Below are 22,736 nucleotides of genomic sequence, written 5' to 3' on the forward strand. Positions count from 1 at the left end.
AAACGACTGCCTATTAGCCACTATCTTGCTTTAGATCCGAACACTACCTTTATTAAAAAATAATCGTACATGTAGGTAGTCTATCACATGCACGTACATATATAGGTATACATATTATAATGTATATATATGTAGATGAGTGCTGCACCCAGCAAATATGGTGGGGGTTTCGGGAAGGGAGGGGCCCATCAGCGCACTAATGAGCAGTGGGGCCCAACCCTGTCATCTTCAAAGGTTAACTCTCGAGACTCTGTATGTATATTATGTATGTACTGTATGTACTTAATGCTGCTCTGAATCCTATATATAATCATCGATGTCCCTGCCAAACGACTTCCTAGGAAGTCGCTCTAGCTCCGACTTGAGTTAAGGCGTATAATGAGGTGGCGCCATACTCAACTCAGCATCCCTTAAATGACGATGTACGGATATAAGCATACATGCCTCGCCAAGGAAGGGGCTGGATGGGGAAGCGCGCCTACTTGTAGGCAGGCGAGCAGGTGGGCTAGGTAGTAGCTCCACTGAAATTTCAATTGAGGATTCTAAAACCTCCCATCCGATTAGTATTCCGATGTTTCGCTACACTTGACTCCCGAAAAGCTAAATACCGTCAGTGATATTACTCGTATACGAATGTCCAGATATAGATCAAACACGCCCGGTCGCCCTCCTCAGAAGTCTGGACGCTGCACAACCTATGAACGCCCACGCCCTCCTAACCGCCCAAGGATGGCGGGGGACTGGCCACTCTCTACACCCGACCAGCGATAGCAACGGCCTGACACACCATATCCTCATAAAGCGTAATAAAGATGGCGCCGGTCTCGGTAATAAGAAGGATCACAAGCAAGAGGCTTGGTGGCTGAATGCCTTTGACCAAGCTCTCAAGGGCATCGACACGAAGAGCGGCACCATGAAACAGACTCTGAAAGGAGGCGCGCTCGAAAAGATCACCGCGCGCAACGTCGCGACCAAGTACACCGGCACCAGGGGGCTATACACATCATTTATACGTGGGGGTGTCATGGAGGGATCAGTCAATGATCCCGCAGCTTCATTACCGACACCGCCTGATAGCGGGGCCGGTACACCACTCCCCACAGAACCGGACTCGAAGACCAAAAAAGATGGCAAGCGAGAAGAGACGAAAGAGGAAAGGAGGGCACGAAGAGAGGCCAAGAGGTTGAAGAAGGCTGAGAAAGAGGCACTGCGGGAGGCACGGAGACGGGCTGCTGAAAAGGTCGAAAAGAAGAAAGCCAAGAAGGCTGAGAGGCAAGCAGCTAAGGAGAAACTCAAGGCTAGCGAAACAAGAGAAGAGCGGAGAGCGAGAAGAGATGCAAGGCGGAAACGGAAGGACGCAAAGAGGCGTGTGAGCGCAGTCAAATGATGATCGAAGAATTGAGACGATATACCCATTGCCATCTTGCATGGCGCGAAAATGGCCAGCGTTCCTGTTTCATATCATATCATAGGGTCCATATTCATGTTCAAAGCATTCAGATGGCGTTGGATACTACCATAAATTCGTTTCTATGCCTGTTTCGGGACTTTACCGGGTTTATTTGACAATAGCCATGGTCTTCTATCCCAGAAATCATCCTTAATGATATCTAAATGTTCAACCACAACGCAGGCTTTATTACGTCGTTTCTTGTCTTTTTCCTCCTGTGTTTTGGACTGCTGGACTGGCTCTGCTACATGGTCTATCGTCTCCGCAACATTGTGGCTTCCGGGCTCTACAAGCTCGTACTAGGGATATGTTAGAAAGTCAAGTTTGGCTGATGTGGCATATAATAAGAGTGGCATACATCACGAAAAGCAACGCTGCCCTTTTTGTATATCTCGGGCTCGTTGTTGTAATTTATCTTGAACTTCGAAAATAAGATCTCGTTCTTATCTGCTGAGAGGGTGCCCTAAGTATCGATCAGCTTCGGCTCATAGAAGCGCATGAGGATTCTTACAGCAAGAAATTTCTCTGCTTCCTTTGCATCAAACCCTCCGAGTTGAATTAACGACCAGAAGGTAGTGTTATAGAGGTTGTTGATGTGACCTAAAGCTCGTCAGCCTATATATTTCTAGAAGAGGTGTGTGAATTTAACGTACAGTCGACCTGTCGCCAACTCATGTAATCCCTCAAATTCTGTACACTGGGATAGCATACAGCTCGCCCATCAAAACTAGGTAGAGGGGGCGACAATGGGCTGTCTGGAAAATATTCCAGCCACAAGTAAATGTAGTAAGACGTGAACGTAGAGGCAATCGTCGTAATGAGCTTGCTATTCTGCCATCAATATGCTTCATTTTCATCATTTATGGATTAGAACAGAGTCCTACCTCGCCCTCCGTTCAAAGAGTGTACACGACTTGTGTAGGACGAAACTAATTCCGAGTCAGCTGGTAGTCAGGATCAGAAACACATAGTGCATTACCTGTACTCGTCGCTGACACCGTACGCAATGGCAATGTCGGGCAGCTCTGTCATGACGGCCTGGGCCGCGGCGTTCATGAGATCAAGTGCTCGCCGATCGTTGGGCTTCTCGAACTTGTACTTCGCACATAACCTGGGAGGTATATCCAGGTAAGTCGAAAGTCTCCCACTGTTCCACCTAGAAATTGATTTACTTAGTGAACCCCCGACCGTCGATCCTAATGACTATCCATGTGTTTGGAAGTAGAATATCATTGCTCTCAAATTGCTTCACATATTCGAAGCTGTCGTTGAGTTAGCGACAAGCTCAATTTATCGTCAGTCAACCTTGGTAAGATGTTAACTGACCGTGAGTTAGCCATGCTTGGGTTTGACTAGGTATATTTCAGAACTTCAAGCTCGACGTTACTAATTCGAAATAAAAACCAGATTCTAGCACCGCTGCTTCCCTGATGAATGTGAATAATATGCCCAGGGGACACTACAAGTACACCTCATTGAATGAGACTGCATGGATGCGTACCTATGATAGATATATAGAACTTCCAAGGTTGGTACGAGGGAGGTGCTGTAGGTGGGGTGTCTCAGCGGGATGAGACCCCACCATCCGCCATAGTTTAGGTAGGTACCCGAGTGCATGTACCTGATAGCTCCGGCGTTAGATAAATTAATTCAACATTGCTGAACTCTACTCTTCAACGACCAACATGATGGCAATATGAGACCAGCAACATGAACCTCCTTCTTTCTGACGATTATCTACTCCAGGACTATCCGGAGAACATCACCAATACGATCCGGTCTGGTCATACAACATGTCTTCGCTTCAATCGCAAAGGCGATTACCTCGCCTCAGGTCGCGTCGACGGCACTGTTGTAGTGTGGGATCTGGAGACCATGGGCGTCGCGCAGAAATTGAGGGGCCATAGAGCGGCTATAACTTCCTTAAGCTGGTCAAGATGCGGTCGGTATCTTCTCTCGGCCTGCCAGGGCTGGAGAGCAGTTCTATGGGACCTAGAGGACGGCACAAGATATAGAGAGGCCCGGTTTAGGGCTCCAATCTATACAGCAGAATTGCACCCATGGAACCAGTAAGGAGCTGAACAACAAAATCCAAGACATGATAGCTTGGAGCGCTAACGATCTGCTATATAGTAAGCTATTCGTCGCTTCCGTATTCGACGAGGCTCCATCGCTAGTTGACCTAAGTAATCCTAACGACATCAAGCATACCCTCCCCTCAGCACCAAGGCGCACGAATACCGACGCCGATGCGGCGACAAAGGAGAAGCAAGCGAAAGAAGACGCGAAACAAATGACCACGGCAACGGTTTGGACTGGGACAGGCGACCACATCCTAGCTGGCACGAATAAAGGGCGCCTTAACCTTATAGATCCAAACACACACGAAATTATATGGTCTGAGAAAATATGTAGTTCGGTAGTTACTACCCTAAGATTAACAGGGTCGGGCAGGGAGCTACTGGTGAATTCGCAAGACAGGATCATCAGGACTTTCCATGTACCGAACCTCTCGGCCGAAGATCTGGACCCAGACACGATACAAATGCCACTGGAACATAAGTTTCAGGACGTGGTGAATAGATTATCTTGGAATCATGTCACGTTCAGCGCAACGGGAGAATACGTTGCGGCTTCGACATATAACAATCATGAATTATACATCTGGGAGCGGAATCATGGTAGCTTGGTCAGGATGTTGGAAGGACCTAAGGAAGAGCAAGGTGTCATTGAGTGGCATCCACACCGTGCTATGCTCGCAGCCTGTGGTCTGGAAACGGGGAGAATCTATATATGGTCTGTTACGAGTCCCCAGCGCTGGTCGGCCTTGGCGCCCGATTTCGTCGAGGTAGAAGAGAACGTCGAATACATCGAACGCGAGGACGAGTTCGACATACACCCACAAGAAGAGATCAACAAACGTAGGCTGGACCTGGAGGACGAGGACATCGACGTGTTAAGGACGGACCTGAGAAAAGGATACGATGAGGACCTAGGAGTGACAGATTTTCGTATGCCGGTGCTGTACGATCTTGGTGCTAGCGACAGCGAGGAGGAGTTCGTGGCTGTATCTACGGGCACCGTGCGGCGGAGAAGTATGGGCGAGGCCCAAGATGGTGAAGATGCTGAGGAGGATAAAGCAACTGCAGCAAAGAAACCGGCTGCTTCGAAGAGCACCAGGGCTAAGAAGAAGTAGTGTAGGTGCTGAAGAGGCTATCGCAATATTTGGCTTTTTGTATACTAAATATCTACTTTTGGAGCTTAGGCAGTTACTTTGTGTACCTGCATAGGGAACCCCGCAGGCCGTTAATGATACCCCGATCGTCTTGAGAAGTGTATACGAGGTGCTCTATTGTTACCATTCCATTACGATGTGATCTGAATTATAATTTGACGTTCCAGTGTGGTTTATAAAAGCTGTTTCGAATTGTCTTAACGAGCAGTTGGGCCCCCAGGGAACGTCTTATGAGAGCGAGGCTATCACATTGATGACTACACGTGGAATAAGATGACGACCAGTACTTTTGCACTGGTGTCCAGTGTAGGGGGATCCTGGGTCATTTCATGTAATCAAACAAGTTTCCATATATCGGCATGCAGAAAGGGAAACCACAAACATTGGTGGGTGGATGCTGTAGGCACTGTACGCAAGGCTGAAGATTGACACGGCGCGATGGATAGAACGTTTTGAGTGGCTGACCTTGTAGGTTCCAAGGTTGCTTGAATAGATCCCCGCTGGGAAAATAATACTTTTTCTGTTTGACAAATTGGCTGACAAACCTTGAGACGTCATAACACCTGAGTCATTAATGTGGCTTCCGTCTTTGTCTACCTACATACTTACAGTACGGAAGGCACATTACCTAGGTACTAAGTACCATTTCACTCCTCTTCGCTGTGACATGATAAGGCACAAGAGATGGGCCATCTCCATGAATGTAACCACGGCATATCTCTCAAACCACTCCGTAAAGGGTCTTATGATACTTAAGCAGGACTTAAGCAGTAAGATGTACATAGTTATTATTGTAGGTATATAAAGTGATTCCCTCAGCTACACGTATTTGAATGAGGGGGGAATGGCTCAATAAGAGAGTGTTATGGAGGTACACAATGGTGAATGGTGTACCTAGACTTGTGGGGCTCAATATGTACTTGGCATTCATGCCAGATAGTGACGCGCTTGGTAAGTATCTTGGTACGTTTAGACACTAAAAGTGAGGCTGGGAAGGTATAGAGTACCTACCTTTGCCAGCAAACTTGGGCATGAAATGGAGTACAGGTACTACAGTCATCTGTGGCGAAATATTTTTTCCGGTGGAACCGGTGTGCTTAATCAGGCCTAGCGCCTCAAGGGCTCTTGACGCCTTCTCTCCCTCTCCCTCTGCCAAATCAATCCAGCCTCAACCACCACAACAACATTCTTCACGACATCGATTTACGGCACACAACGCGTCGGGCATCGCCAGAGTCTCTCTCCCGCGAGTTCCCGACATCGTCATCCTCGCCATATCGTCGATTCGAGCCCCGCGACCGACCGAGTATCTGCGCGCGCCCGGGAGGGAGCAGTTCTTTCACCTCGAGGCCTGAAGGCCTGCCTGTTCGGCATCCTCCAGTGCTGTCAACTGCACTTCCCACTCACCCGTTCCAGCGCGCCCATCCGCTATACACGCTCATTTTTCGCTCTTGATATACCGCGATCGCCGATTTCTCTCGACTACGGGTTAACGACTTGACGGGCGCGATACGCTGTCCTCCATTTCCCTCATCATTCACTCCATTCCTATCTCAGTTCACCCCATCATCCAACATGGCAAACCTTCATTTCGCGCACTCTGATGCGCCTCTCAAGACGGTAGAGGAGATACAATTTGGTCTCCTCTCACCCGAAGAGATCAAGAATATGAGTGTTGCACATATTATGTACCCCGAAACGATGGACGAGACACGTACCAAACCGCGTCAGAACGGATTAAACGACCCGCGTCTTGGCTCTGTTGACCGCCAGTTCAAGTGCGCTACATGTCTAGAGAATATGTCCGAGTGTCCTGGACACTTCGGCCATATCGAGCTTGCGAAACCCGTCTATCACCCTGGCTTTATCAAGAAGGTCAAGAAGATCTTAGAGATCGTCTGCACCAATTGCAGCAAAGTCAAGGCAGATAGAGTCAGTCACACGCTCTTGTGTCCTGAATAACACTGGATTCTATTGATGCTAATGCGCCCACCATAGGATGATCCAGAGTTCGCGGCGGCTGTTGCCACCCGTGACCCTAAGACCCGTTTCCAGCGCGTGTGGACTGTCTGTAAAGGCAAGAATATATGTAGCAACGAGATACCCAAGGACGAGGACAAAGAGTATGAGCCGCATAACAAGCCTAAGCAACTCGGTCATGGCGGCTGCGGGAACAATCAGCCCAAGATAAGGCTGGGTGCCCTTAAACTCACTGCCGTCACCGAGGAAAAAGACGAGGAAAACCACAAGTCGAAGAACACGATCAACATCACACCTGAGATGGCTCTTAATATTCTCAAGAACATTTCTGACAATGATCTTCGGGATATGGGTCTAAACAAGGACTATGCTCGACCCGAATGGATGATCATTACAGTGCTGCCTGTACCTCCACCACCTGTGCGACCTAGTATTTCGATGGACGGCACCGGTCAGGGTCTACGGAATGAAGATGATTTAACCTACAAGCTTGGTGATGTCCTCCGTGCTAACAGCAATGTTCGACAAGCGTTGCAGGAAGGCTCAGCGGGTCATATTGCCCATGAGTTTGACACGCTTTTACAGTATCATGTTGCGACCTTGATGGATAATGACATTGCTGGCCAGCCTCAGGCTCTTCAGAAGAGTGGCCGCCCAGTCAAGTCTATCCGTGCTCGTCTAAAGGGCAAGGAAGGTCGTCTTCGAGGAAACCTTATGGGAAAACGAGTGGATTTTTCGGCACGTACCGTCATCACTGGTGATGCCAACATCTCTCTAGACGAGGTTGGCGTGCCTCGAAGTATTGCACGGACATTAACTTACCCCGAGACTGTCACTCCCTATAATATCTCCCGCCTACACAAACTCGTGCAAAACGGACCAAATGAGCATCCCGGTGCAAAGTATGTTGTCCGCTCTGACGGAACCCGAATTGATCTTCGACACCACAAACGTGCTGGTCAGATCTCTTTGGAGTATGGCTGGAAGGTAGAACGTCATCTTCAGGATGGTGACTACATTATTTTCAACCGTCAGCCTTCTCTGCATAAAGAATCTATGATGGGTCACCGTGTGAAGGTCATGCCTTACTCTACCTTCCGGCTGAATTTGTCCGTAACGTCCCCTTACAACGCTGATTTTGACGGTGACGAGATGAATCTTCATGTCCCTCAAACGGAAGAGACACGTGCTGAGATCAGGGAGCTCTGTATGGTTCCACTCAATATTGTCTCACCTCAGCGCAATGGCCCTTTGATGGGTATCGTACAGGATACTTTGGCAGGTGTTTATAAAATGTGTCGCCGAGACGTTTTCCTCACCAAAGAACAAGTCATGAATGTCCTTCTGTGGGTGCCCAACTGGGATGGCACCATCCCTCAGCCTTCAATTCTCAAACCTCGCCCCCGATGGACTGGAAAACAAATCGTCAGCATGATTATTCCTCGAGAGATTAGTCTCTACACCAACCCAAATGAAAAAGGGAGTGATCCTTGGTCGCCACTAAAGGATGGTGGTCTACTGATCCAAACTGGTGAACTTTTGTTCGGGCTTCTAACCAAGAAGAATGTCGGTGCTGCTAGTGGCGGTATCGTGCACTTGTGTTACAACGAGCTTGGACCTGAAGGCGCTATGGCATTTCTTAATGGGTGTCAGCGCGTCATCAACTATTGGCTTCTACATAACGGCCACAGTATTGGTATTGGTGATACTATTCCAGACAAAGGCACAATTGAGAAAATTCAAGAGCAGATTGACGAACAAAAGGCAATCGTCGCTGGGTTAACCGCCGAGGCCGCCGCAAACACGCTTGAAGCGTTGCCTGGTATGAATATCAGAGAGACTTTCGAAAGCAAAGTGTCGAAGGCTCTCAACGATGCTCGTGACAAAGCCGGAACAACAACTGAGAACAATCTAAAAGATATCAACAACGCTGTTGTTATGGCACGTTCTGGGTCGAAAGGTTCATCGATCAATATCTCTCAAATGACTGCCCTAGTCGGACAGCAGGTCGTCGAGGGTAAACGCATTCCATTCGGCTTCAAATACCGGACCTTGCCACACTTCACCAAGGACGACTACTCACCAGAAGCGCGTGGTTTTGTTGAAAATTCATATTTGCGTGGCTTAACCCCCTCTGAGTTCTACTTTCACGCCATGGCGGGTCGTGAGGGTTTGATTGACACGGCTGTGAAAACTGCCGAGACCGGTTACATTCAACGACGTCTTGTCAAGGCTCTTGAAGACGTAAGCGCCCGTTATGATGGTACTGTTCGGAACTCGCTTGGTGATATCATCCAATTTATCTACGGTGAAGATGGTTTGGATGCCATGCACATCGAAAAGCAGGGCATGGATCACTGGATCATACGCAATGCTGATTTTGAGAAGCGATACCGTCTTGATGTTATGGACACACTTCCTGCAAATGTCACCGAATCACTTGAGTACATTCAAGATATTGCAGGAGATCCGCAGGCTCAGGAACTACTTGACTACGAATACGAAAGTTTGCAAAAGGACAAGGAGTTCTTGAGAAAACTAAAGATGTCTGCTGAGAAACTGGAGAACTCCTTCCAACTTCCACTCAATGTGTCTCGACTAATCGAAAGCGCCAAGAGACTGCTCAAGGTGGATGATACAAAGTCGAGCAATCTCACACCACAGGACGTCATACCTATTGTGAAGAACTTAATTGACGGCATGACCGTCGTTCCCGGTTCCGACAAAGTATCACAAGAAGCAGATCTAAATGCGACGCTGCTTTTTAAGGCCCTCCTCCGTTCAAAGCTGGCTTTCAAGCAACTAGCGTGCTTCCATCGACTGGACAAAATGGCTTTCCATCATGTAATTGGAGAGCTCGATCGGAAGTGGCGCAGGGCTATGGTTAACCCAGGTGAAATGGTTGGTGTTTTGGCTGCCCAGTCGATTGGTGAACCAGCCACTCAAATGACGTTGAATACCTTCCATTTCACGGGTATCGCGTCAAAGAACGTCACTCTTGGTGTTCCGCGTCTGAAAGAAATTTTGAATGTGGCTAGCAACATCAAGACACCTTCTATGCTGGTGTATCAGGATGGTGAGCCAACCCAGGAGGGAGCAAAGAAGCTACGTAGCATGGTGGAACATACCAATCTACGCTCTGTCACCGCTGTCACTGAGATATATTATGATCCTGTGATCGATACAACAACCATCGCTGAAGATAATGACATGGTTGAGTCATACTTCCTGATTCCTGATGAGACAGGCCCCCCCATCGAGAAACAGTCCCGCTGGCTACTCCGCATTGTGCTTGACAGACAGAAGATGCTCGACAAAGGATTGTCCATAGACGATGTGGTCTTGCGACTCAAACAGGACTATGGTAGTGATCTTGCTATTATTCCTAGTGATGATAATAGTCCGAACCAGGTCATCCGTATACGCCCGATGCCAGACGATAAGGACGATGGCGATAAGGCTATTGAGGATGATATCATGTTGAAGCGTCTAGCAGATCATCTCTTGGAGAATTTGACCCTCCGTGGTGTCAAAGGTGTAGACCGGGCCTTTCTCAACACTACTGCAAGGATCGTTGAAGACGAAAGTGGTGCCCTGGTTCAGGAAAAGGGTGCTGCCCAATGTGAGGAGTGGTACTTGGATACATCAGGTACTGCTCTGCGCGAAGTCTTGGCTGTTGAAGGTGTTGATGCCAGGCGAACCAGCACGAATGACCTATGGCAAATTGTTGAAGTGTTCGGCATTGAGGCAGCTCGTGGAGCTCTCTTGAATGAGCTGAGACGAGTTTTGGCATTCGATGGTTCATACGTCAACGAGCGACATCTCTCTCTCCTTGTTGATGTCATGACATATCGTGGCAGTATTGCTGCTGTGACAAGACACGGTATCAATCGAGCTGATACCGGTGCACTCATGAGGTGTTCGTTTGAGGAAACGGTAGAAATCCTTTTGGAAGCTGCTTCTCTTGGTGAACTTGACGACTGCCGAGGTATCTCTGAGAATGTCATGTTAGGCCAACTTGCCCCAATGGGTACTGGGCATTTCCATGTCTTTTTGGATCCGAAGATGCTCGACACGGTGATCTCGGACAACTCCCGTATGGGCCTGATGCCTGGTATGGCGGTAAAGGGAGCCCAACTCGATGGAGCGGCAACACCATACGATACAGGTTCGCCTATGGCAGATAGCGGATATGGCATGAGTCTCGCCTCGCCTTCCATGGGAATGGGCAACTTCTCTCCCATTGTCGGTGCTGGTTCAGACAGTGGACCAGGTTCTCTATCTGAATATGGGCCTCTGGGTGGTGCTACTAGCCCGTACAGGCCAACCAGTCCTGGTGGTGCCAGTCCTTTCTCTCCCTCGTCCCCTCTTGGTTTCGTGAATTATTCACCTACTTCGCCAGGCATTGGGTATTCACCAACCTCTCCCTTGCAGGGTGGCCGTTTCTCTACATCACCATCGTTCAGCCCAACCTCGCCTTCATTTTCTCCGACCTCTCCCGCCGCCGGTGGCTACCGCTCAGCAACAAGTCCCAATTATTCTCCAACCTCTCCATCTTACTCACCCACGTCACCAGCCGCTGGCGGACACTACTCCCCTACCTCGCCAGCGCACTCTCCTACATCGCCGAGTTACTCGCCGACTAGTCCGTCATACAGTCCAACTTCTCCTCATTTCGCAGCTGGTCGGACTTCACCCAGCTACTCCCCTGCGTCGCCTCATTACTCACCTACCTCACCGAACCAGCAGTATTCGCCTACTAGCCCAACTTATCGCCCGCAAGCGGCTTCACCTACAAGTCCTAACTACTCGCCAACGGTAGGTTCTTTCATTATAGGATACAGAAATAATGTAACAATGCTAACGAGCCTAATATAGTCACCCCAATTCAATTCTCCTGGGCCTGGCGGCAGTACTAGCCCTAAGTAGTATGTAGTTCTTATCTCTGTGGTATATTGCCTTGCTAATTCTATCAATTATAGCTCTCCTAGTTCGCCCAAACAATAATACTAGGCAAACATATGATATTGGGACTCACGCTTCATCTGATTGTTTGAATAACATACCAAGGCGTCACGAATGGTTTCTACAGCATCTGGGCGTTTCTGCATTTCTTCGTTTTACTTTTGCGGTCACAATTCTCCTAATACACTTCTTCCCAGCGAAATACTCGCATAATTCACAGAGAAGATTTCTACTATCCGATTTTTGCATTGAACCCAAGACTAGAAAGATTGGTAGCAACACATATCAGGGAAAGGAGGGAGCTTTTCCTAATCCACAAAAAAAACTCTGCTGAAAGCAAAAAATTCATTTATCGATATACTGTACAACTAAGAATAAGTAAGAGAGGAGGGAACACGACTGGCTTCGATTTTTCTCCTGGATGGTGGGGTGGAGGGATTCAGTGGCAGGAGAAAAAGATTGCAGTTTTCACGCAACCTCGCAGATTGAGTGAATCCATGGTTAACGTACCGCATGGAATGAGGGATGTGTGGGAAACGAAAAGCTCAACAGGCTGGCTAGGAGGGAGGAGCATTTGTATGATCGAACAGTCCAGATCAGCGTGCGATTGGGCAGATAGATCACAGAATGACATTGTTCAGACCGCGAGTGGCAAGTACATATAAAGTCAGGGGATCTCTTTTTTCGAACTCTTCTATCAGCCGATAGATAGATAAGTCAAGCAAGCAACTGAATTTGCGGGCTTCTACATCTTTCTGTCTTGTCAGGACCTTGTTTGATCAATAATTGATGATGATGATAATATCTAACAGAAGTTTTCATTATTATATCTCTATTCTCCTTCATCTTCGAGCCCTAGTTCCAGCACATTGGTTGTATAAGCTCATACCTAAGCTCCCTCTCTCTCTCTCTCTAGCTATCTACCCACTCTACTAACTTCATCACGATGACCAGGGTAGGTAGGTACCTAGATGTGATACAAATCACCAACGACAACCACCATGCGCATCAACAAGCTCTGCGGCGGAAGTAATCCGGCATTGACGGGATAAGTCTAGACTAGACAGGAAAATAACTCAAAGACATTACGGATACTACAAGAGCAAGCAAGCACATTTGTATGTATATACGTATATACCTACCCAACAACAACCAATACGCGGAACATGAGGTGATCAGATCAGATGATAGATTTTTTTTTTCTCGGCAAAGGAAAGGACCGAATACTTCTATATACATACCATACATTCTTAACTTCCGTGCCTCAACGGTGCCAAGGGGGAAGGGGCGTGTCGTTATCAATTCAATCACATCTATTCAAAGTGTATATTGCATGAAGTTGTAGGGTCCGTGACCTTTCTTCACCGCGAAACCAGGGCTAAGTATACTCTACCTGGGTATACATCAAGTTGACATGAACAAATTTCCAGAACTGCTAAGATCTACGTACTTAGGTTATGCCTATAGTCCTTGTTACCTAGTATAGAAACATAGAAGGAAGACGGGTAAAAGGGGCCGGGGCTGAGATAGACACGATAACATGATAGTGACCAACAACAAGACGGAGGGGAAAAAGGGGAAATGATAGGGCTGAAGTCTAAAAACTGCCGCGCGTGTGCGTTAGTACATGTCACGTCGGTCAGTCATTCGGACGTTACAGCCGCGATGACGGAAAAGAAAAGAAAAAGAGAAACTAACAGCCTAACAACCAACATACATAACTCCTGTTAACCTTCTTCTCCTTTTCTTTCTGGTTAATCCAGGCAAGGCAAGGCCAGAGTTATCTCCCCGAATGACTCGGAAGTTGTTAGCGGGGCTTGGCATGATATCAATTTCGCTCAATCATACAATCGAATTGAGTATATCTCCTTTTTTTGTCTGCCTTGCTTCTCCGTCATGCTAGTTATAGTTAGTTGAGGCATACTAAGACGAACGCATGTGACGATCAAACGCGGGGTCGTGTTATATTGCAGTAATTCGCGGTTGTCCAACTACAAGCGCTATGCGCGGTCCGCGCGTCTACACTAATTTGAGCTTTCTTCGCTAGCGTCAGAGACCAACAGATATGCCGCGCGAGGCTTCCTATAGGGCAGATGGCGTCTCCGGAAGTAAAGTAAGCGTATGATGTGATGTATCCAATGATGGGTTAATTAGCTTGCGCTACACTGCTTACTTCGGGGGAATGCGCCGGTGTGAGGAAGGACTTTGCGCATGTGTCTCCTGAGCTGAGAGCTAACATAAGGCAAGTAGGAGCGAGCCCAGAGATTAGGCGCAGGAATCGCCACCAACAGTCTTTCGAAACGCGGCATATATCTCATTCCGAATATCCCCAAGATTGCGGCCTTGATATCTAGCCCATGCGTATAAGTAGCAAGCATACATTAGTAAGCGGTAGGCAAGGTAAATAGCGGACCACAGGCAAGGTAGACGTGACTTCTCGTAAGGGGAAAGTATGGATAACAGATGGATACTTAGCTGTTGTAGCCCAGATAGATCCAGGACAGATTCTGACCTTGCAGCAGCTCAACATAAAGCCAAGGTCATCGACATCATTACGAGACGCCACTCGTACTATTCCTAGAAGACATGCACCCAGAAGCGAAAGAAGGAACTAACGAGTGGTATTTCCATCATAGACCTCCGAGATCGCGGTAATATTGTTGGGTATCTTCTCTTGCGCCAGCGTCTCGACAAAGAATGTGAGTCACCTGATAGACAGGCAAGAGCTTCACTGGTGACAGAACACCATAGATCCACATCTTGCGCTAACGGCAACGAGAATGCCCTCTTTCCGCTGAAAAGCACGGCTGGCAAAATAAGGATCGCCAAGATACCTAGTTTTGAAAGCTCTAGACAACGTGCAGACGCCACTTACTTTGATGTACGCTTAGGGGAACAGTTACGAGCCCGATACCTCCAGAATAAAGTCAGGCGTTGGCTTTGTAACGTGAGACCGGGAGGTTTCAATCCAGATGCTCAGACGTGACGTCCGTAGGTCTCCGGCATCAAGAATTACTCGGCCGGAGCTCGGGTTATCCGGCATGATGACGTTTGTAATCAACCCAATCTTCATTTTGGGAACACTCGCCCATAGGGAGGGTAAGTAAGGATGCATTTGAAAAAAAAAAAAAAAAAAAGAATGATAAAGATAGTATCTGCTCGTGATACTATATGTTGATACGAGATACACCGATGTAATTGGGGGATTGCGCCACGGAGCTTGTTGGTTTACGCCTCTGAAGCCCCGTTTGGAGAGACGGTAAAGAGACATCTCTAACGCCCTAAAGATGCAGTGGCGGGTGGAGGCCAAAATGTAATGCTGACATTACCGACATACCGTTGGCGGCTGATCTCCGCCTGGAAGACGCGATACGTTCGACCCCATTGTAGTGTAGGACTCAGAACTGTTGTCTCGGTAGTCTGCCAGGATGCTGCATGGAATAATGCTACCCACGTGGTGCGGTAGGAACCGTGGTACTGGGATAGGGCTGAAAATAAATTGCCGTAAAGGTAAGTATTTGCAACTATTGCCAGATCTTAAACCACATTAGTCGCCAACAGGCTGATTTAATTCTGGTTTCTACTTGGAACTCACTTCAACTAACCCGAATACGACAGAGTTTCGGATGTAGTAATCACGTAGAATTAGTATAATCTTTGCATTTGTAAAATAACAGGTCCTACACGTGCTACGCATCATGCAGTGTTAGCTGTTGGCCACTAGAAAGGATTGCATATGTCAGGATCATAGAGTAGGTAGGTACCTAAAGTATGAGTCTGCACACTTCGCGTGGTCGAAGGCTCAATGGCGTGTTCCATACATATTCGGAATGGGGTAAAGCAGCCAGCCACGTGTCTTACTGCAGAAGTAGAGTCAGCCATAATGGTCCCCATCTCAGAACATTAGCAATCATTCACTTCCGCATCACGTAACTGCTATTGCTGCATTCTAGTCATCGTACATTAGTTGACATAAGTTAACCGTCATGGTATCAAGACCGGGATTCAAATCATGTCTGATCAGGCATGGGGCCAAACCCGATGCGTGAGATTTAGTCTCAGGATCCCCTAAGTGGTAAGATTGACCTTTTTCCATACCGTAGTGGACAAGGAGTCCATAGCGTCGGATTTTTTTTTAGCTAGAACCATATAAGTTAGAGACAATAATCAGAACCTGTGATACTGTTCTGTCAAAGTCAACTGGTGATGAATGTTTAGCCACCACTTGGCGAGGCGTTATGGGGTAACATCTAGGCCCTCACATGCACACAGTTATTGGCCAATTAGCCTCCAATACTTCCCTATCATCAAGCCTGACATCCCGGATGGCATGGGCAGAAAGGCGGACTTAATCGATCGGTCAGGACCCGTGGTTTAGCAAAATCCACTTGTCTTGGGGCCTATTCATCCACGACGAGCTACGTCACAGATATACCATTGCAAATACAGGAACCATCTCGCCATTGATGTGATCCCATCATTGAGACGAGCATAGGTACGTTTGCCAGAGCCCACACTACATCGGTGATGTTATTTAGTATCTCCGAAGGAGGCACTACAATAAGGTCCCCTCAGATCTGATGGTCTAACTTACGTAACAATCTTTAGCTCCACTAGTTGATCCGCGCGGGGAAGGCCATGTCCTCAAATAGATTTCGTTGCCTACTAAGAACATGATTAGAAGACTGATAGAGTCCAGTCGCATATTCTTCGTAAACAAATAATCAATAGAGCATCACAATAGGTATTCTGGAGTCGATCAGTAAAAAATATAGTCGTTAGCTTCCCAACTTAGCCATTGTCACGACACGTCGAAGATGACACTTAGGGCCGGCACATACAAAAGTGACAAGTTGGGGTCAACAGTACCACTTGGGGTGCCCTATTCTGACACACCCGGCCGATCCCCCTACCCGCCAAAATGGCCGGCAGGGGCTAACAAGCACAGGGTTAACTTGCCTGCCAGCAAGGAAATTGGATGCTACGCAAGCCGTGTTAGAAATGACTCGATCAAGTAGGTAGCTGCACATGCACTCCCGACGAGTGTTGGTGATTGGGCTATAGTAAAGTCAACCATCGCAGGCACCTAAAATCGCTTCCAGGGTGCCGGAACCGATAGGGTGTACTTTTGTGAACTTGTGTCTTGGCAGCTGGAGTCTTTCTGCCTAGGATGCTGAAACTATTTGGGAGGAGACGATGAGTTCATGACCCTTGTTGGCACACTCCTTATCACTCCTAATGCAGCTCTTACTCATTCAGTACCTGAGGAATGCAATGTTTCCATTCTTGACTTCTAGAATGCTGTACCTACCCCACTAGGTAGGTAGGTAGTCGATGCTCGCGTGCAACGTTCCGCAATTCCACGCATCAAGCGTTCTCATTGCCTTGAGTAGGATGCAAATTCCGCACACGGGAGATCAGTTTAGCTTCTTGTGGTGTGAGAATATTCTGCAGCCACTCAATCACTCTTTACGTTATATTGCACATAGCTAAGTGCCGTATCTCTCTGCTGCCACTGGCTGCGAGGCGCCGATAGTGATCCAGTCGCTCTCGTAATTTCGCGGGAGTAGACTTTATAGACTTTTAGCGGGTGTAGCGAGCCAAAGGCAGCGCTGGAGACTATAGTGGCTTGCCACGCTTCGGTGCGCAGAGCAGAGGGCCGGTCTGTGACATAATCGTCCGTGAGGTCACCTACATTTGGTGCAAGGCCAAGAAGTTGGAGAAAGCAACACACGGAGCTGGCTGCAACGGTTCGAGTGTCTGCCTTGCGGGATTGGCGAGGGCATTTTAGCTGCTCGGTGGTATCACAGTTATTTCGGGTGAGTAATGGACAGGTCGTATACGGGCTACCTCAATTCAAATCAAAGCTTCGTAAGTTATCAAATCGAGTGGTGAAGAAATGGATCAATATAAGGGTGGCCGCCGTTTCTGGTCGGGCCGCTGAGGCAAAGTTGGCTCGGGCCGCTTCAACGGGCCAACGCCAGGAGGTCCAAGCCTGCTAGTTGCGGATCTCCGGTCCACTCGGGCGGGAGAACGACCATCACAGCCCAATCTCAAACCGTCGAGGACCTGCAGCAGGATCGTCACGAAAAGGACGAGGTACAGATAACAGCAGGACAGACAGCAAGCCAGAAGGAGGGAAGCGATTTGCGGGATTGCGGACGAGATGGAGGCCGACGGGATTGGGAGAGCCGCAGGAAATTGGCAAGTGCTGCTTGAATGTGCCGCGCGAGGTAGAGGTACCTTTATTCACCTATCCAACTTGTACCTTTCTGCATTCAAGTGTTCATCGCTACTGACTTCCACATGTACACATGAATGGTATGTACTTCCACGAGTAAGTACTACCTACATACTGTAGATATGTATATATGTAGGTTATGCAGGTAATTTTCATCCATGTCTGTACCTAGGTACATACACGTAGTGCACAGGTAATACCTTAGGTACATACCCATGTAGGTACCTATTCTTAGTGCAACTACCCATAAGTAAGTACATATGTAGTGGGCAACCCCTGAACTCAATCTCTATCGGTTCCGAGGCCGTGACCGTGGCCGGATAGGCGAATTCAACCGCCTCGCCTCCGACCTTCAACTTCATTGTACACGCAAGAATGGAACGGGCGGTTTGACCAAAGCTGCCAGGGAAGCACACAAGAAGCCGAACAAGACTACCCTCCAAGATTGGGTGCGGTGCAGCATATAATTCTAAGCCGTAGACGTCTTCCCAGAACCTAGGTAAGATGCAGGCTTGCCTAGGACAAGTACGAAACTGCCGAAGAGAAGACATCACATGATTAAATGCATATGCGAAGTTCTTCAATGACTGGAGGCTATGGCTCGCCATATCAACCCTCTTATAGATAGGTATTTTTCTTATTTCTTATTTCTATTTTATTTTATTTTTTTGCTTTGTTTTACTCACCGCCGTCGTTATGTATGTACGCAACTTTCCACCGCTATTATTGTCGTGTCATTTTTGGCCACATCTTACGGCCGGGTGTTGGCGCGAGCTCCTCGTCTACCTACTTAGTTTCCAGACTAGCATGTCCAAGGATTACATCATCCCAGCCCTGTGCCTTCGGGAAGCATGGCTCCTGACAGCGGACGTATTAACCGGGGTGACAGCGGATGTGTCAAACGGAAAGATGCTTCCCGCGGTCATACAGCCACGACACCAGCTCACCAAACGGGGATGCAAATGGTTCTTTCGGCTAGGTCGCTACCCGCTGTCACGGCCAAGCCACGACATATCCGCAGTCTGCAACAGAGTGATGGTCGGAAATGACAGATATTGTATTCGATTGAGAGACAGAGAAAAATGATATTCGAAATAGCAAAAGTGTAGTGTACACCCAAAAAGTCTAGCGCCCAAAATCCGCAGAAAAAGAGTAGCCGGGGTACATCATGGCGCCATTCCTACCGTTGCCGACCAAGTGAAACCCCCCTGCTGCGTATGCATCAAGAAAGGAAATAGATGATGATTGCGTGAAAGAAAGAACCGCTCTCATGGGTGCAGTACTGAGTACTACCATCAGAGAGCTGTGGAAAAAGAAAAACAGAAAATATAGCAAAGTTAATCCGACAACATCGCGATTGCTCGCCCCCGCTCTTATAGCCGAACCAATTCATGATCCTTCTCTCTCCTTTTTTCTTCTTCATTTTAGCCCGTGCCTCATGCCAAGTTCTTGCAGTCTCATTCCTGTATAAGATGTTAGAGATACTATAGTCATAGAAAAAATGAGTGTATCAGCATACTCGTCATAGTGTACAGTACCTGTGATGCTCAGTGGGCTTCGCATTGACCCGCGTAGTCATTCTCCTTGACTCGAGGACCGCCGCAGGTTGAGGGACTGCCGCAAAGCACGACGCCCATATCACGGCTGTGGCCGCAGCTGTAAATGATGATCTGACGAGTACACATTTTGACTGATTGTTGAAAGTCTTTGACTATAATGCGAGATCTGATTAGCAAAATATCTAGACAGTCTATTAAGCCGGGAGCTCGAAGACTCACTCTGAAGTTGACGAGACAGTTGGACTGAGGCGAGATGATGATGATGATGGTGATTGATAGATTGTAAGATAGCAGATGTAGTTGTGTATGTGTTGGTGAATGTAGTGATAGTGTGGTGATGGTGATGATGATGCGAGTATAACTCAGTTCATCAACGGGCGGGAGAGCGAGCATTTATAGAAATATTACAAGAGCATTGGGTTCAATCAAGGAGTGGTGATGATATTGTTTGCCCAAGAGGGGCCAGAAGGGACGTCAGGTACAGGTTTGCTGCAAGATGGCATGGAGATCTGGATATCTGCCTTGTGTTTCTGTGACCTCTCTTCCCAACAGTAGCAATGCGTGTGGCGCGGCATTGCTAACCTGCCACGACGGCCGGATGGGCGGGTCTGGTGTAGGTACATAGACAAACATGCGACAGGGAACGACTTGGGAACAGCTTCGACACACTTCGCTATTACGGGAGTTTCTAGAATGCGGTCATCTGCCGCAAGCCTGGAAGTTGCGGCATCGCAATCGGCGTGCAACAACGGTCTCCAGGGCTGAGAGGCTTTGGGGGTGTCTCTCTAGCCAGGCTAGTGGATCAGATACGACGGGGTAACAGGATGCCTGCGCTCCAGATAGATTGTGCCAACGGCAAAGCTATGGGTGACATTGCTGTCATGCGTCAGTGACGGGTATTATTTTTTTTTTCGTCTGTTGGTATGTAAGTGTGCAACAAGACTCTTGACTAACTCGGCTAAGGTCTAAGGATTCTCGTGTGCTGAGCGCGGGAAGGATCTCGACCACCGCTGCGCATTTCACCACGCGGCCACTCAGACGACAGAATCAAGAGTCCGTCATGAAGAATGTTAGGTTACCGAGAATTAGTCCAAGGAGACGCATCATTAGCATCGTTGGCATGCATGGCTTCGACACGCTTTCATTCTGTTAGGACGCCATCAACCGTTGCTATTGGCGGCAATCGCTCGTTGCGGCTAAGAAGCGCGCATTCACTGCTGCTAACACGCGCGAAGCGCGCCAGGCAGAAGCACCAATCTGGGCTCTGGATAGGAAGACTTGAGATGAGTTACTGAGTTGCCTACCGACTATGTAACCTCGACGAGTTAGATAGCCGATGAGCTCTCCTATTGGTGAACCTACAACTGATCATCTTCTCGGGGTCTTGTCTGTCTGTCCAAGGTACCTGGATACTTGCGTGAAGTATAAGTAATCACTCCCTTCTAGGCCCCATGCATTCATTGCCTTTTCGAGAACTGCCAGGGGCCGACCTGTAATCCCACCGCGCCGGAAGTTAAGCTCAGACATTTAGTCCTTACATGTAGGTACTCTGCGCCAGTATGATGCTCCGCGGATTAGCGCACATGTAGATGCAGTGATGATTGTGGAGACACTAAAAATGGATATACCTGGCTTGCTATGTATGTGTGTATGTGTGTGCGCGTGTGTTTGTATGTCCATGTGTCCGTCTTGATTGTTGGCCACCGCCCGCCCGCCTATCTGGTAGAACTCCAAGTACACACATTGTGTAGTTCGACGGCGGCGGTGGTGATGACGAGTCTGTACATGTAGAAACCTCTCATCTCGATATCATGATCCTGTGATGGCCTGGCCACCCACAATTAGCAATACATATGAAAGTACCTACGGTACTAGGCGTGGGAGGTACGAGTACGGGTACGTACCGGCCAAGCATGTATGCAGGTGTAGGTACCTATATTTAACCAAGGACTTGCCTCTATGTAGATAGTTCAAGGCCCACCTCGAAGGGCCTCACTATTTCCGGCCAAGTGAGCCAAAATCAACCTCGTGATACTAGCGAGACGATGGGGACAACGAGAGGAGAGCGACGTGAGAGGCCGTGAGAGGACGTAAGAGGAAATACAAATCCATCTCCTACAGCCTTGCTGCTATGCAGCAGGGTCAAAGTCCATCAACCAACGGGCATCGGGGCCACATCCTGAGGAGCCAATAAGCTGACTACCCGGCCGCCCAGGTGAGAAACAATCTACAGCCCTAGTACACTAGATTGCCGCCGTTGATGCTGTACATATGCAGCTCGTGCAGAGCTCTTGGCGGCCGATGCCTGTCAGTGCCTCGGCGTGTTACCTAGTACCAGGGCTGTGTACTGCCAGTGGTAGATGTTCATATGACCTATGACCAGACAGTAGACCAGACAGCAGGCCAGATATATGACGATAAGTCGTGCTAGGTGATAGTGAGTTGCGAGCGACCAAAGTACTATCTATGCTCGGTACATGCAAACATACAAGGTAGTATGTGCAGTAGGCTTTCCATGTAAGTAAGACGCGGCCGAGATGGGATACTTTCAATGGAGTGCAAGTGGAGACAGGGAACCCACGATCCCCTTTCCGCGCGAGTTCCAAGCAGCTTCCATGTGTCTTTCAGGCCTTCAGCAGCGGACAGCCTGGAACCACAACTGCCTTGGTTGTTAGCTTCACTTCCAACATAATCTCACCGACACCGAAGTTATTTTATTCTCTTCGATTTCAATTAGGCTACGCCTACGATGTAGGAGCGTCTGCAGCGTCTGGAGCATCTGGAGCATCTGGGTCGTCCTAGTAATACAATCACTCCCTGGCCGCTGCTTGCTTGCTTGCTTGCTCGCTCGCTTGCTCACTTGCTTGCCCCACGACACAATCAAGGTTCTACCAACAGCGGCCTCGACGCGATCCTTCAGGCCCACGGCTGGTAGCAGAATCGTCCCGTTGTAGAGTGTGCCGTTACAATCCACCTTGAGCATCGTCGGATCAATCAAACCGCAGCCTGTCTCGAGAGCATTCGAGACGCTACGCACAGCGACATTTCGAACATGCTACCACCTGCATTCCACCCCGAGACCAATGACACGCCGCAGTCGCACACTCACACTTACTCATTCTGTGTAGCATCGGCGTCACTATCCACCGAAATCTTTTGCCATGCCTCTGCTTGTGGCGTGATACGCTGTTCGGTAGATTGCAGGGCCAACCCGATCTAGGCTCCTCCATGTGCCAGCATGAGAATCCATGTATAGGTGCACCCCACGCTATCCACGCTGTATTCGGGTACAAAAGAGCACTATTG

General features: G+C 48.4%; 5 protein-coding genes across 5 annotated transcripts; 3 read left to right on the forward strand and 2 right to left on the reverse strand.

Annotated features, from left to right (window-relative positions):
• The first annotated feature begins 243 nt into the window (after nucleotides 1–243).
• F5B22DRAFT_130028 (uncharacterized protein) lies at nucleotides 244–1,594 on the forward strand. The gene has a single exon (XM_047968946.1). It carries the CDS (start codon nucleotides 698–700, stop codon nucleotides 1,385–1,387), a length of 690 nt encoding a protein of 229 aa, XP_047831246.1. The 5' UTR covers nucleotides 244–697; the 3' UTR covers nucleotides 1,388–1,594.
• On the reverse strand, nucleotides 1,459–2,975 carry F5B22DRAFT_130009 (tRNA guanylyltransferase). The gene is made up of 8 exons (XM_047968945.1): nucleotides 2,777–2,975; nucleotides 2,623–2,712; nucleotides 2,430–2,561; nucleotides 2,335–2,379; nucleotides 2,104–2,276; nucleotides 1,962–2,050; nucleotides 1,809–1,913; nucleotides 1,459–1,749 (listed from the first exon to the last, which is right to left on the reverse strand). The coding sequence occupies exons 1-8, from the start codon at nucleotides 2,788–2,790 to the stop codon at nucleotides 1,531–1,533; spliced, it is 867 nt and encodes a 288-aa protein (XP_047831247.1). The 5' UTR covers nucleotides 2,791–2,975; the 3' UTR covers nucleotides 1,459–1,530.
• A 64-nt stretch (nucleotides 2,976–3,039) lies between these two features.
• Nucleotides 3,040–4,953, forward strand: F5B22DRAFT_130039 (WD40-repeat-containing domain protein). Its single transcript, XM_047968947.1, has 2 exons — nucleotides 3,040–3,519; nucleotides 3,584–4,953. Exons 1-2 carry the CDS (start codon nucleotides 3,161–3,163, stop codon nucleotides 4,644–4,646), a joined length of 1,422 nt encoding a protein of 473 aa, XP_047831248.1. The 5' UTR covers nucleotides 3,040–3,160; the 3' UTR covers nucleotides 4,647–4,953.
• A 1,197-nt stretch (nucleotides 4,954–6,150) lies between these two features.
• F5B22DRAFT_130085 (DNA-directed RNA polymerase II largest subunit) lies at nucleotides 6,151–11,871 on the forward strand. Its single transcript, XM_047968948.1, has 4 exons — nucleotides 6,151–6,617; nucleotides 6,684–11,483; nucleotides 11,544–11,593; nucleotides 11,648–11,871. The coding sequence occupies exons 1-4, from the start codon at nucleotides 6,261–6,263 to the stop codon at nucleotides 11,670–11,672; spliced, it is 5,232 nt and encodes a 1,743-aa protein (XP_047831249.1). The 5' UTR covers nucleotides 6,151–6,260; the 3' UTR covers nucleotides 11,673–11,871.
• Nucleotides 11,872–19,252: 7,381 nt separating this feature from the next.
• Nucleotides 19,253–19,942, reverse strand: F5B22DRAFT_130149 (uncharacterized protein). Its single transcript, XM_047968949.1, has 3 exons — nucleotides 19,650–19,942; nucleotides 19,391–19,582; nucleotides 19,253–19,334 (listed from the first exon to the last, which is right to left on the reverse strand). The coding sequence occupies exons 1-2, from the start codon at nucleotides 19,821–19,823 to the stop codon at nucleotides 19,394–19,396; spliced, it is 363 nt and encodes a 120-aa protein (XP_047831250.1). The 5' UTR covers nucleotides 19,824–19,942; the 3' UTR covers nucleotides 19,253–19,334; nucleotides 19,391–19,393.
• Nucleotides 19,943–22,736: the final 2,794 nt, after the last annotated feature.

This window comes from Xylaria bambusicola, assembly GCF_022495145.1.
Source record: "Xylaria bambusicola strain CBS 139988 unplaced genomic scaffold F5B22scaffold_18, whole genome shotgun sequence".
NCBI lineage: Eukaryota > Fungi > Ascomycota > Sordariomycetes > Xylariales > Xylariaceae > Xylaria > Xylaria bambusicola.